Source organism: Podarcis vaucheri, assembly GCF_965113315.1.
Source record: "Podarcis vaucheri genome assembly, chromosome: 8".
Classification (NCBI taxonomy): domain Eukaryota; kingdom Metazoa; phylum Chordata; class Lepidosauria; order Squamata; family Lacertidae; genus Podarcis; species Podarcis vaucheri.
Genome location: NC_138766.1, coordinates 94,823,116 through 94,837,233, shown reverse-complemented (window position 1 = coordinate 94,837,233; position 14,118 = coordinate 94,823,116). Strand labels below are relative to the sequence as shown.

Sequence of the window (14,118 nt, the reverse complement as noted above, 5' to 3'; positions counted from 1 at the left end):
CGATGTCTTCTAAAAGTCTGGTAGTTGTTCTTCTCTTTGACATCTGGTGGGAGGGCGTTCCACAGGGCGGGCGCCACCATCGAGAAGGCCCTCTGCCTCGTTCCCTGTAACTTGGCTTCTTGCAGCGAGGGAACAGCCAGAAGGCCCTTGGATCTGGACCTCAGTGTCTGGGCAGAACGATGGGGGTGGAGACGCTCTGGGTGCTGCTCAAATTCCCAGGAAAACAGAGTGTTTGGCCTGGCACCGGAGTTATGATAAGTTTAGTGCACCGGAAAAGTCTCCCTGGGGAGAGCATCCGCAGGCCCCATTCCCAGCTGGGAACCCTCAATAGGGGGATGGGGGAGAGGCTGAAGCGATAGGTGGGGCAGGAGCAGAGGCAAAATTGGGCTGAGCCATGGGCAGGACTCCGGACTCCAGGGGACATTCTGACCGTTTGAAAACCAGGTGTTTCTACACCAGTTCCCACGTCTTTCTATCCGTTGTCCAGGCAGGCAAGAGGCAGTGTCTCAGCTGAAAGACACATTCCAGCCAGGCAAATATAGATGGGTGAGGAGAGCAGTCTGAGGAGAAAACGTGGCTCAGAGTCCCAAGAGTCTCGCTACTTGAAAGTCTGGCTGCATTTTTTAAAAAGTTTTGGAAAACTATGGTGATATATGCATATAACTGTATCCTCTACGCTGCTTGTCCTTCAAGAACATATAAGAGGGCAAAAGTCCAAGAAGTCATTAAGCAAAAATTGCAAAAGACTTAACATAAGGAACACTAGTTATCTAGCTGAAGCGGTAAAGATAATAGTTTGCCCAGCTTCCTATAACTTTCATTTATTAAATTTATGGGTGAAATCCTAATTAATTGTGTTGTGAGACATTTCTGCAGCAGTCATTAATAAAGTTTTATAGCTTTGAAAATGGATATATATATATATATATATATATATATATGCTTTCGTAGATTTTCACGGGTACAGGAATGCAGGTTTTGGTGTCTTCGGGTGTCTTCCCGTGTAAGAGTCGGGGTGTCTGGGCGACGTTTCGACGAGGTCTCACTCGTCATCTTCAGGCTGGTGCTTTCGGCTTCTTGTTACTGGAACAGAGCAGAAACTGGTTTCTCTATCTCGATGGCATGGAAGCCATCGAGATAGAGAAACACCCTCACAACATGAACAAGCGTGACGACACGTCCCGCCTGCCAGACATCTGGAAATTAGCCCTCCCCACAAAAACCGACACCAGAACCAGAGGCACACAGAACGCCGTCACCAATCAACCACACCAGACCCAAACCCAGACCCTCTCCACAGACATATTACAGACTCCATCCAGTAGCCAAACTATAGTGGCACCTCCGGATGCTGCACCCCCCTGCAATCCCTACACAGATCTGGCTGGCACAAGGCACAAAACCATAGCTCGCCCCTATACACGAAGCCAAGCCAGAGCACAACTAAATGCAGCACAGCCATCTTCTCAGAAAAACTCTTCACAAGCTCAAGAGGTCAAGACACGAAAGCTTTAGCAACTAATCTACACTTAATGACCCACCCAGTGATATTCAGAATATCACTCATGAAATCACCCAAGATATCCCTCAAGTAATTAAGGAACAAAAGAAGAAAAGGCACACTAATCTAGGAACTTCCTCTCTGCCCAGAACGTTGGAGGCTATACACCACACCCCTCAACAGTATTTATAGGAACTCAAACACCAAACTCTGCTCTGTTCCAGTAACAAGAAGCCGAAAGCACCAGCCTGAAGATGACGAGTGAGACCTCGTCGAAACGTCGCACAGACACCCCGACTCTTACACGGGAAGACACCCGAAGACACCAAAACCTGCATATATATATATATATATATATTTGCTTTCGTAGATTTTCACGGGTACAGGAATGTAGGTTTTGGTGTCTTCGGGTGTCTTCCCGTGTAAGAGTCGGGGTGTCTGGGCGACGTTTCGACGAGGTCTCACTCGTCATCTTCAGGCTGGTGCTTTCGGCTTCTTGTTACTGGAACAGAGCAGAATCTGGTGTTTGAGTTCCTATAAATACTGTTGAGGGGTGTGGTGTATAGCCCAGAACGTTGGAGGCTATACACCACACCCCTCAACAGTATTTATAGGAACTCAAACACCAGATTCTGCTCTGTTCCAGTAACAAGAAGCCGAAAGCACCAGCCTGAAGATGACGAGTGAGACCTCGTCGAAACGTCGCCCAGACACCCTGACTCTTACACGGGAAGACACCCGAAGACACCAAAACCTGCATATATATATATATATATATATATATATATATATATATATATATATAATAAATAAATGTTCATAAATGTACCAAGCAAACACATACATAAATATATAAACGACATGTCTTAAGCAGCGCAGGAAAACATCCCTGGAACCATTTTGGCTCCCAGACTGACCAAATGTTTTCTCTGCAAGGTCAAAGGAAAATGGAAAAGCCTCCCCATTGTCTTTTCATTCACAAATCCTGTCTTAAGGGAATGTCTGTGTATGAATAGGGTGAGCCTGTGACCTGGCTCAGGAACTAAGTATTTATCATTACCAAAGACTGGCCAGGCTCCCCAGGGTATCCAATCAAGTGAGCATTAAGAGGTAACCTGCCAGACAGGAGATAAACAATGCATTCAGATTTCTGTTGTAAACCACCTTTTCTGTGATGTAGGAATGATGTGTCTGGGGGTGGTCTTGGACTCCAGGGCTGGCAATTTAAAATGTCTATTTAGGGGCGGGCACGCCTTGGTTCTGGGTCCTCCTCCTTCTCTTGCGTGTGGTGAGTGAGGACCCTGTTGCAACAGTTCAATAAAGATCAGGCTTACTAGCTGCTTTGCTTCTCAATGTTCTCTGGTTGGCCTCTGTTATTTTCTCCGACCGATGGAGAACCTGAAAAGGACTCTATAAGGGCTCTTGTGTCCCCCTTAAGGGAATAAGGGCAGATTTCCGTTTATTTCACCACGGAGGGGCTTTCTCTCTGCCTGGGGCTGCTGGGATTGCCTTGAGGACGTGATGCCTTGTGTTCGGCCTCTTTGTGCTCCTGCTTTGTTCTGCTCCACATTCCTCTCTGGTGTTTCCCTTGCTCAAGCTGCCAGGCTTTCTGGACCAGCGAGAAGATTTCAGCATTTGAGGAAGGGCTGGGAGCGCCAGGCGCAAAATGCATGTGGGGGGGGGGGGACGACGTAATGCAAAAGCGAGAAGGAGCTCAGCAATGGCTGCTTTCCCCCCTTCCCCCACAACTGCAGGCAACTTCATGCTTCTTGTGGGAAAGTGCCGACGTCCCGCGGGTTCTTACTGTGGGGATCACACAGGAGGGCTGGGCGGTATAGCAATATTTCATTCCAAATTGGTTTGAAGTCCATATCATGATATCGGTTTCATAATTTTTGGCCTGGCAACATACCACAAATTGTGTGTGTGTGTGTGGGGGGGGTGTTTAGCAAAAATCACAATTTGGGAAAAAGCATGAAGCCAGTCAATGTGTCTACATTTGTTGTTGTTTAGTCGAGTCCGACTCTTCGTGACCCCCTGGACCAGAGCACGCCTGGCACTCCTGCCTTCCACTGCCTCCTGCAGTTTGGTCAAACTCATGCTGGTAGCTTAGAGAACACTGTCCCACCATCTCGTCCTCTGTCGTCCCCTTCTCCTTGTGCCCTCCATCTTTCCCAACATCAGGGTCTTTTCCAGGGAGTCTTCTCTTCTCATGAGGTGGCCAAAGTCTTGGAGCCTCAGCTTCAGGATCTGTCCTTCCAGTGAGCACTCAGGGCTGATTTCCTTCAGAATGGAGAGGCTTGATCTTCTTGCAGTCCATGGGACTCTCAAGAGTCTCCTCCAGCACCACAATTCAAAAGCATCCATTCTTCGGTGATCAGCTTTCTTTATGGTCCAGCTCTCACTTCCATACATCACTACTGGGAAAACCAGAGCTTTAACTATACGGACCTTTGTTGGCAAGGTGATGTCTGCTTTTTAAGATGCTATGCGTCTACATACCTTTATCTTTATTTCAGACATAATGATATATTGATATATTGTGATGCTTAGCTTGCGATATATCACAGTGTTGAAAACCAGATACCACCCAGTCCTATTGCACAGTATTGATTTCCTCCCTCCCCACAGACACCACCCCACACCCACCCACCCACCCACTCACTGCTGTTGCCGTCCAGTAACAGGACCCCCAGTACCAGAAAATAACAGGACCCCCAGTACCCACCCCCTTTCTCTTTCTCTCCCCTGCAAGTTTCCCTAACACCGTCACGCTGGTTGGCCGAAGCGTGGCCGCCGTGGACGCCTTCCTCAGCTCCGCTGCCCAGAGGAGTCGCGAGTACATCTCCCGCATCCACGCCCGGGTGATCCGCACGGCTGGGGCCTACAAGCTCGTGGATTCCAGCCTAACCGGGGTGTATATCAATGACGTCCGGATCAGCGGTGAGTGCTGTGGCCAAGACACAAGGAAACTTTATTAAATGATTTCTTCTTAATAAATTTGAGTATCACTCTTCATCCAAAATCACCAGGCGGTGACATTTGTAATGCTTCCCATTGAGAACATGTTTCTACACATCCTTTAGTTGTGGAGGCGTAATAAAATATCTAGGTTATGGCAACAAGCGTCATGTCTAGCAGAAATCAGAATTAGATATGGTTTGCACACATCTGTGCCAACCCAGTCACCCTGTGCTCAAGGTTCCCCAGTTGGGGGCGGGTCTCCATCTTTGTTCAGAAGATGAGCAGCTCTTCCCGCATCAGGCTCCCCACACAAGCGCCCCTGGATCTGCACCATCCTCTCACTCACTGGAAACCCCCAACGCAATAAATGGCCTTGTCAGGCAAGCAAGAACAGTCCCGATTCTTTAGGGAAAGAACAAAGAGGAGTGAAGTCATTTCCTGAAATACACGCAGCCTCTGTCAGCCTTCTCTCCTGCATGATGAAGCAAGCCCAAAGCGTTAAGCCCAGAGGAAGCCTGCCAGCAGCGAGAGAGTGTGCCAGGCAGGGCACTGGTGCTGTCTGGATGTTTGAAAGTCCAGTCTGAGTCCCGGCACAGCTGTAAGCCTCACAGGGTGGCCTTGGGCAAACCTATGCCCAAGTCCGATGTGCTTCAGATAATTACAGTCATACCTTGGATCCCAAACGCCTTGCGAGTCAAACTTTTTGGCTCCTGAACGCTGCAAACTCAGAAGTGATTGTTCCGGTCTGTGAACATTCTTTGGAACCCAAACGTCCAACACGGTTTCCGATTGGCTGCAGGAGCTTCCTGCAGCCAATTGGAAGCCGCGCCTTGGTTTCCGAACGTTTTGGAAGTCAAACGGACTTCCAGAACAGATTCTGAGGTACAACTGTATTGGAAAAAGTTGGTCTGAGCACCTTTTGGAAAGGAAGGGAGGCCAACACGGAAACTGCTGTCGGGTAGCAGCAAATGACCTTGAGCAAAGGAACAGGCCAGTGGCCCATCTAGTCCCCCAGTGGCCCAAAAGGTGCACCCAAGGGGATCTTGCAAGTGGGATCTGAACCCAAGAGCAACTCTCCCCTCCTGCGGTTTCTAGCAACTGGGATTCAGAAGCAGGACTTCCTGTGGCTGCAGAGCCATTCTGGATCGTGGCCGTTGGGAGTCCTCTCTTCCCTAAAATCTCCAGCTGCAGTCCAGTCCAGTTGCAGCGCTCATCTCGCTTTAGTGGCCGAGGGAGCCGGTTTGCAGATTCCGGGTCATGTGGCCAGCATGACTAAGCCGCTTCTGGCAAACCAGAGCAGCGCACGGAAACGCTGTTTACCTTCCCGCTGGAGCGGTACCTATTTATCTACTTGCACTTTTGACATGCTTTAGAACTGCTAGGCTGGCAGGAGCTGGGACCAAGCAATGGAAGCTCACCCCATTGTGGGGATTCGAACCGCCAACCTTATGATCGGCAAGCCCTAGGCTCAGTGGTTTAGACCACAGCGCCACCTGCGTCCCATACAAGGTCCATACAATGCAGTAAATCAATGAAGCTTTGCTCTTGCGGTTTTTCTCCTTGCAGCAGGAAGAGTTGGTCCTTTACGTTGTGAACCGCCATGAGATCCACAGCTGAAGGGCAGTATACAAATTTAATAAAATGGTAAATAAATAAATAATCGTTTTGCTTGGTGAGGGCTGGCTGGTGTTTTTTATTCTTATAGTAATAAACCACCTCACGGCAGCTCACAGGTAGAAACAAGATTTTAAAACAGAAAAAAAATAGACATATTTCTGGTTTATTTGCTTTTGGATCAGAAGCCTGGCCAATGAGATTTGCTGCTGTTTTTAAACCTTTAAACTGATTGTTTCAAATCTTATTTCTACGTAGAAAAAGTATTGTTGCAAGAAGGCGATACGGTTACTTTTGGGCACCCCTGCTGGAGGAGCGTTAACCCTGGGAGTCGCGTTCGGCAGCCAAATTCTCCGTTTTATTACTTGGTAGGACTCTGCCTTCCTTTGCACATTTGTCTGTCTGTCTGAGATAGAATCATACAATTGTAGGGTTGTGAGGGTCTCCAAAGGTCCTCTAGTCCAGCCCCCTCGCAATACACGAGTCCTGTGGCTCTCCTTGGTGTGGCCCCCGAGTCCCTTGGTGTGCTCACCCCCCCCTGCAGTTGACCAGAGGGGGCCCCCATGCGCCCTCCCTCTGCCCTGCTCACGCCTTCATTTATTTTATTGGTGGGGGATATTCCTGCAAGCTCAAGGAGGGCATGGAAACAGCAATGTTCAAAATGTCATTTGATTGGGGAAAGAGCAGGAGGCTGGGCTGGGTGGGCTGACCCAAGAGGGCTCTCCTGGTGCTAATTAATCCTCCTCCTCCCACCTTTCGTTCCCTTTTCAGTTTGAGCCCTGCAGCTGCCGTGCGGAGCAAAGGCAAGGCCTGTGCGGAGAGAGGAGACCTTTCCCCCAAAGGGTAAAGTGGAAAACCCCTTCTACTCCAGACACCTTCTTTTCTCCATGGGTGCAGCAGTGGGGAGGGTGGGTGTAAAGCAGCACTTGGGGGGGGCGGGGAGTCAATCCCAGTGACAACCCCCACAGGCAACCTGGTCAGGTGTGGGGGGGCTGCCTAGCTCTCCATTGCCCTCCATCCCCAGGGCGTCAGGGGAAGGTTTTTCCTTTATCTGCAAGCTTTGATTTTGGATTGTGTGGGGCACAGAAGTGGGGTTTGTGGCCAGCCCTGCTTTAGGCAGTGACCGGCTCCCCTCCGGACCTCCCAAGTGGGCCTCTTCTTCTTGCCAAATTTGCAAGGGTCTGCCTGTTAGTCTCCCTTGCCCCGGGCTCCTGCTTATTCCTCCCCAACGTGCCTTTACCTGCCCCAGAGCTGACTCCACCTGTGACTGCAGGTGGGGGCGGATGGGCGTGGCACGGGGACCACGCGAGGACCCCTGCAGCGCTGAATCAGGACCTTGCCTGGAGGTTCCCCGCTCTCTGGCATGCGCAAGAAAGCAGGCCCTCTTAGCCTTGTGTCTGCATTCGCTTCCTTAAGTATAATGTTCTGGGGAATTTAAGGCGGGACCAGAGTGGATAGGAAGTTTTGGGGCACCTGAGGCAGGGATGCTAGGCTCCTGCCCCAAAGATCTGTGATCCCACAGGAAGGAGGTCTTTTAGGTATCCTGAAAGCTTCCCTTGTTTCACACAGGCTGAATGTCTACAATACAGTTGCTTTCTCTGATAAGGCCTTTTTATGGCAAATGGGGCCATAAACGAGAGCCAGTGTGGTGTAGTGGTTCAGAGCGGTGGACTCATAATCTGGGGAACCGGGTTCGCTTCCCTGCTCCTCCACCTGCAGCTGCTGGGTGACCTTGGGCCAGTCCCATTTCTCTGAAGTCTCTCAGCCCCACTCACCTCACAGAGTGTTTGTTGTGGGGGAGGAAGGGAAAGGAGAATGTGAGCCGCTTTGAGACTCCTTTGGGTAGCAATAAAGCGGGATATCAAATCCAAACTCTTCTCTTTTTCATACAGCCACCCTCACATCCACACCATCTCTAGGTTCTCCCATTACACGTTCCGATGTGTTTCTTGTTTATTAGGTCAGTGCAGGTTGGTACCCAGTTGGGGTTGTTTTGCTCTATAGGCTGAATTCACAGGTCCTCAAATCTCCGTAGGGCTTCACCAGCAAGGATAACTGACGTGCTCTGTATGTTGCATATTTGTATCTCCAGTGCTCTGTACAGTGGTGCCCCGCAAGACGAATGCCTCACAAGACGGAAAACTCGCTAGACGAAAGAGTTTTCCGTTTTGGAGGTGCTTTGCAAAACGAATTTCCTATGGGCTTGCTTCGCAAGACGACAATGTCTTGCAAGTTCCTGCGGGTTTTTTCCCCTCCCCCCCTTTTTCTAAGCCACTAAGCCGCTTATCAGCTGATCCGATCAGCAGATAAGCCGCTAAAAGCCACTGATAATAGCGCTAATCCTCTAATCCGTCAATGGGCTTGCTTCGCAAGACAAAAAAACTGCTAGATGAAGAGAATCACAGAACGGATTCTTTTCGTCTTGCGAGGCACCACTGTATTTTGATGTATTGAATGTTTGCTGTAAAGCTGCTTTGGGCTCAGCTCATAAGTAAACCCCTCATTCAATCAAGATGCCAGGAGGAGGAGCTATGCAAAATAACCACGGAGGTTTCCTGACTGGGCTGATAGAGGGACACAACCCCCAGCTTCAGGGGCCTGGAGGTGCTGTAAAGAAGTCATTTTTGCAGTGAGTAACCCATGCTCCATTCTAACCTCTTGATTCCTTTCTTCCATCTAGCTTCCTGCGTTGGCATCTGCTGGGGCATCAGTGCCAGGGAGCTCAAGAATGGGATTTGCACCCACACTCGCAGGGGACCCACCTGGCGCTCTGCCTGGCTCTGCCCACCAACGTCCGGCCATCAGCAGTCCGTCCTCTGCAGCTTCATTCCTGCCTCCAGCTGCATCGTCAGCATCCATAAATTCTCTTAGCCTGACTTCCAGCTTGCCAGAAGCCCCTGGCCAGCCAGCACCGGGGACATTGCCTCCTTCTGCCCCGGGAGATGCTCCCGGGCCTGTCCCTCTGCTTCTGCGTTCTGCTTCGGCTGGGGAGGGTTCGCGCACCACCGCAGAATCTTCTCCCTGGAGGAGCCTTGAGGCGACGCACTTCCCCTTCTCTCAGGGAAGTCCAGAATCCAAGAATCCCTCCACCCCAAGTGGCAGCGAGGAAACCGTTGCAGATGACCCCCAAAGCGGAGTATCAGTTAGCGCAGCAGCCGGGCTCCCGGAGGATCTGGCGCAGGTCCCAGGCGTCTCTCCGGTGGGGGGTTCTGAGATCTCTGTTTCCAGCACAGAAGAGCTGGTTCCCGGTGACTCTGGCCACGCTGAAGAGATGAGGGAGGTGGACCTGGATCAAGGCCCTGAAGACAGAGGGGCTGCAAGCAGAATGGAAATTCAGAGCCCCAGAGAAGAACACCAGGAGAGCTGTGGGGAGAAGGGCTTACCTGAAGCTTCTGGCTGGGCAGAAAACAGGGCAAGCAACCTCACTGTGCAGAATTTGGCACCGCTCCCTGCTAAATCAGGAGAGGCCGAGCTGGATGCAGTGAGCAGAGCTTCTGGTGACTTTTCTTCTGCTGAAGAAACAGATGGCGACTTACTGGATAGTGAATCTTCTGCAAAGTGGAGTCAAGAGGAGTTTGACTCCGAGAGAGAGAGCCCCGCTTTGTGGCTAAGGAACCTGTCCTGTGAGACCCGGAGGAGTGATGACGAAATCAGCTTGCAGGAGTGGGCTTCTGAGAGCAGTGACAACATGGAAATGGAGCCCCCTCTAAATGCAAGCCTGCTAGCGATGGACAGTCCTGCTGCTGCTGCAGGAGATGGCAGTTTCCTTGAGCCAGAGTCGGGCTCGGGGGATGCAGAGGCTGCAAGTGGCAAGGTCTGCGTTGCAAAACGGTCTTATGCCGAAGTGGGAACCCAAACTGAGTGTGCAAAAAGAAGGAAGTTGGGTGTAGAGATTGCAGAGCCTTTGAAAGACTCCGACGGAATGGCTTGTGATGACGGCAGCAAGTTAAACACAGACAAGGTGGCGGAGGGGCTCCTTCAGCCCAGAACTTCAGCAATAGGTGCCCCAGCTGACAATCAGCACGCCAAGGGCGAGTTCTCCCCACAAGTAGAAAAGGATCCTGTGGCATCCTCTGGAGCAATGCAGGAGATCCTGTCTTCAGGAGATCTACCAGAAACTTATGAAGAGGGGACTGCATTGCCTTCAAGCACCCGTCCCCTGGCAGGAGGGGCAATCCCTGAAGAGTCTGGACATCCAGACTCGTTTGGACATCCAGTGGATGTTGATGGAAAGCTTTTCTGTGGGGCCGTTCTCAAAAGAAAGACACCTCCCTTGGAAGAGTGGGGGGAGGGCATTGTTGTTGTGAGCAAACGGAGAGTGGAGGATGCATGTGCCAGATCTGACAGAGGCCCAGAGGACTGTGCCGCTGACTCCATCCTTGAGGCCGAAGGAGGGATGAGTGAATATGATGGGCTTTCGCTTGAAACTGTTACCAGTGGTGCGTCGGCGGCTGGGTTGTCCGGACAGTCCAGTTGTGTCATCAACGGTGAGATGGAATGCCAAGAGGAGATGGACAACAATGATCTTCCTGAGGGCAGGGAGTTGAAGAGGGAAGGAAGGAGCGTCAGGGCAGCTGGTGGCCAAGATGAAGCCAATGGAGAAGGTGGCCTGGAGAGAGATCCGAGTCCAGATGTGGTGCGGGAGGAGATGGTTGGCAGCGCCAGGGCTGAAGGGACCCTCCAAAGCTCTGGTGGGAACTGGGCGCCACCCTCTCCATACTCGGCGGGAACAAAGACAAGGGCGTGCCCCCCTCCTGAGATAAGTGGAGATGACCTTGAAGAGGGAGAGGTCCCCCACACGGAAGGTTACTGTGCAAACACAGAGGTGTCTTCTCAGGCAAGCGAAAAGGAAGCAGGAAGGAGCTTGGAAGCTAAAAAGGGTCACCTTTTGGCCCACCAAGGTGGCATTGAAAGGGAAGATGGTATGGACCCGAATGGAGAAAGTGCAGCCGAGGCCCAAGAGTGGGGTGTCAGGGCAAGATGCTCGGATGGGACAAAGGTGGATTCTGACCAGAACAAGCCCCTTGGGACCTCTGCCCACCTGGAACACCAGCAAGAGTCTCCTGCCCCTGGTCAGCGACAACTGCAGCCTCCTGGCCCTGAGCCTGAGGATCTGGAAGATAACTTTGCAGTGAAGCCCCGGGGAACTGATGTGGGGAGAGAGCTGTTGTACCCTGAAGATTCCCGCATGGAAGGCAGCGTTTGGGAGGAAGCCTGTGAAGGAGACAGGGCTGCTGAGCAGGCAGACCCCGAAAGAGAGAAAGGAAGGGGCCACTCTGGGGAGGGAGGGGGTGGACAGACCCCCGAGAGCTGCCATTGCACCGAGGGAAAAGGCAGCCTCCCGTTGGACACTCCTAGCACTGGCTCTGGGAGCCCTGGGGCCGGAGAGGGGGTCCCTGCTGGAGACGCCCCCAGGGAGACCCACACTGACCCTGCAGAGGTCCCAGAGTCCGCTTGTGGCCGTGAGCTCAGCTTGCTCCTCTCTGACTCTGAAGTTGGAAAGGAGGAGGAGGACAGAGGCCACCTTCAGAGAGGGAGAAGTCCACTTTGGCATTCAGGCAGTGTTTCAGAGAATCACGAGGCCTGGAGAAAGCTACCTGAGGAATCCACAGCTCGGGAGTCATGTGACGCAAGTGCAGAGCCGCCAGAGGGTTCGGGGGTGTTGGGTGTTGGTTTGGAACAAAAGGATTCTTCCCACGATGAGGTGTGCTGTGACCCAGAAGATGCTTCAGCTGCTGTACCTCAGACCCACAACCCAGAGGTGGCCGTGGGGGGGAAATCTCCTCCTTTGCCGAGAACTGCCATGGTGAGAGAGGAGCTGGAGGATCGAGCTGTCGAAGGAGCTGACCTTGTGGCTGTCAATCTCGCCTGCCTTCCTGTGGAATCTCCTTGCCTGGCAGAAAGCGATGCCAAATTTGGTGCAGAGGATCAGACCCCAGAGAGTCCTGGAGATTCTGTTTCGCATCTTGTTCAAGACAATCGGCCGGCAGATGATGAGTTTCCTGGCCAGCCCAGAGTGGGAATCTCAGGTGCATCTCTTGAAGATGGAGAAACAATCAGAGAGTCTTCGGGCTGTAAAACACCTGCCAGCCGCACTCCAGGAGAAGAGGCAGGTTTCCTGAAGGGAGGAGCAGAAGCGCCGCTACTCCAGCATCAAGAGATGGAAAGAGTGCCGTGCCCAGGAGATGGGTGCCAACCGGAAGGTGGTTCAGACCCTTCTGGGGAGTTTGATGGCTCAGGGCATTGCAGAAGACTTTTGCAGGAGGAGGAAGAGGAAGAGTCAAAAGCCTCTTCCTTCAGAAAAAGACATTTCAGTGAAGATCAGGCCGCCAGGATGACCAGCTTGGAAAACGGTTCTTTGTGTGAGGAGAGGCTCTGCCTGCTGGATCCTGTTTCAGTTCAGGCTTCTACACCTGACCTGCACCCTTTGACCATGACACCTCCTGCTCCTCTGAACCCAGAAGGGCTTCTGGGCCACTTTGGCAGAGCTGCAGGGAAGCCTCCAAACCAGCACGACAGCCAGGCAGCCCTGTCCCTGGGCGAAGCAGAACAGAAGAACAGGGAGAGCTCTGCCCAGAAGGCAAGAGGGTGCTTTGAATACACACTTTGCTCCAATAAGCCAGCAAGCAAAAACGAAATGGCAGAAGAAGCTGAAACTGCTGGAGAGGATTGCCAGTCGGCCGAGATCATAGAGGCTGGGAGATGCCCAAGCTCAGGTGAAGAGGAAGTCAGCAAAGTCCAGTCTCAGGACCCCTCCCTGGATGAACCAGGTTCAACCCCTGGCCAGTCAGGCAGCCTTTCTCATGACCAAGACAAAGACGCGTCCGACCCTATTCCGGAGAGCGTGTGGGACACCTATTTCTCAGAAGAGGAGAGCTTCCAGTTGTCTGTGTGTTCGGGGATACAGAATTCTCCCCCAAGCTCTCCCGCAAAGTCTCCTGAGGCAGAAAGTGCTCCCAGTCAGAAGAACAGGGACTTTATCTTCTCTGACATCTCCAACAGTTCAGCTGAATCTCAGTCCTGCGAACGTTCTCCCAGGCCGCCTGGCAAGGACGCTTCTGGGGCAGAAGGCGAGGGGCTCCCCACAGGGGGTTCTGACTGGGTGGGGACGGGGGCCGAGGCAAACGTGGAACCAGATTCTTCCTCTGGCCCAGAAACTTCTGACATGGACTGGTTTGATGAAGACCCACAGGCGCCGTCCTGTCAGCCTGTGTCCCCCAGGGAAAGCACCCCAACTCCTAGCGGTGACCCCCCGTCTGAGCCCGACTGTCCCATCAGCTTTGCTCCCGGTGAACGTGACGCCTACGACCTCCAAGAAGACAGTGGCGCCTTCGAGGGAGAGGGCGGCAACGAGGCTCCCAGCGTGGAGGGGTCTGGATGGGCTGCCCCCTCTATGAGCCCCACAGCTGGTGAGGAGGAGGAAGAGGAAGAGGGGGCGATGGAAATGGAGACGGGGGGCCTTAGTCCAGAGAGAAGCCCTGGAGGTTCATCATGCCAAGGTATGTTTCAAAAGCATCTTCTGAAGGGGGAAGGGAGGCAGAGCGGATTGGGCCTGTCTCTCCAGGGAAGGTTTTAGTGTGTGCTGCTGTATTTGGCTTTTACAATTTTTTGTTGGGAGCCAGTCAGATGGGTGGTATATTATTATTATTATTATTATTATTATTATTATTATTATTATTAGGCAATGGGAGGTGGAGGGCAGTTTAGGGCTCATCCAGACTTGCACTTGCTCTGCCTCTTTCTCTTGGGAAAACCTGTTCTTTACCGTTGAAAGGGAGCAAATGTCAGTTGAGTTTTCTCTGGAATGACATTTGCTCCAGTTCAGCTCCAAAGAGCGGGTTTTCTGGGGGAAAGTGACTGGGCAAAGGCAAAACTGTTTGGACAAGTGCCTGAAAGTCACGGGACAAGCGGGAAATGGCTTGGACCCGTTCTTTCTAGGTACGTGGGAATTTCGGACTTCCCACCTGGAGTCTGAAATGGTACAGTCTCAGGATCGTGTGATTTGTCTGCTGGTAGACATAGTGACAAATGTCACCTAT

The 14,118-nt window shown here is 52.0% G+C and overlaps 1 protein-coding gene across 2 annotated transcripts in view; it reads left to right on the top strand.

Annotated features, from left to right (window-relative positions):
• Positions 1-9,387: 9,387 nt before the first annotated feature.
• NUGGC (nuclear GTPase, germinal center associated) overlaps positions 9,388-14,118 on the top strand; it is a 30,654-nt gene continuing 25,923 nt past the window's right edge. For both annotated transcript variants that reach the window (XM_082235393.1, XM_082235392.1), the window contains exon 1: positions 9,388-13,578. In XM_082235393.1, the coding sequence (XP_082091519.1) occupies positions 9,405-13,578 (4,174 nt within the window). In that variant the 5' untranslated portion in view covers positions 9,388-9,404. The remainder of the gene's footprint in view (positions 13,579-14,118) is intronic.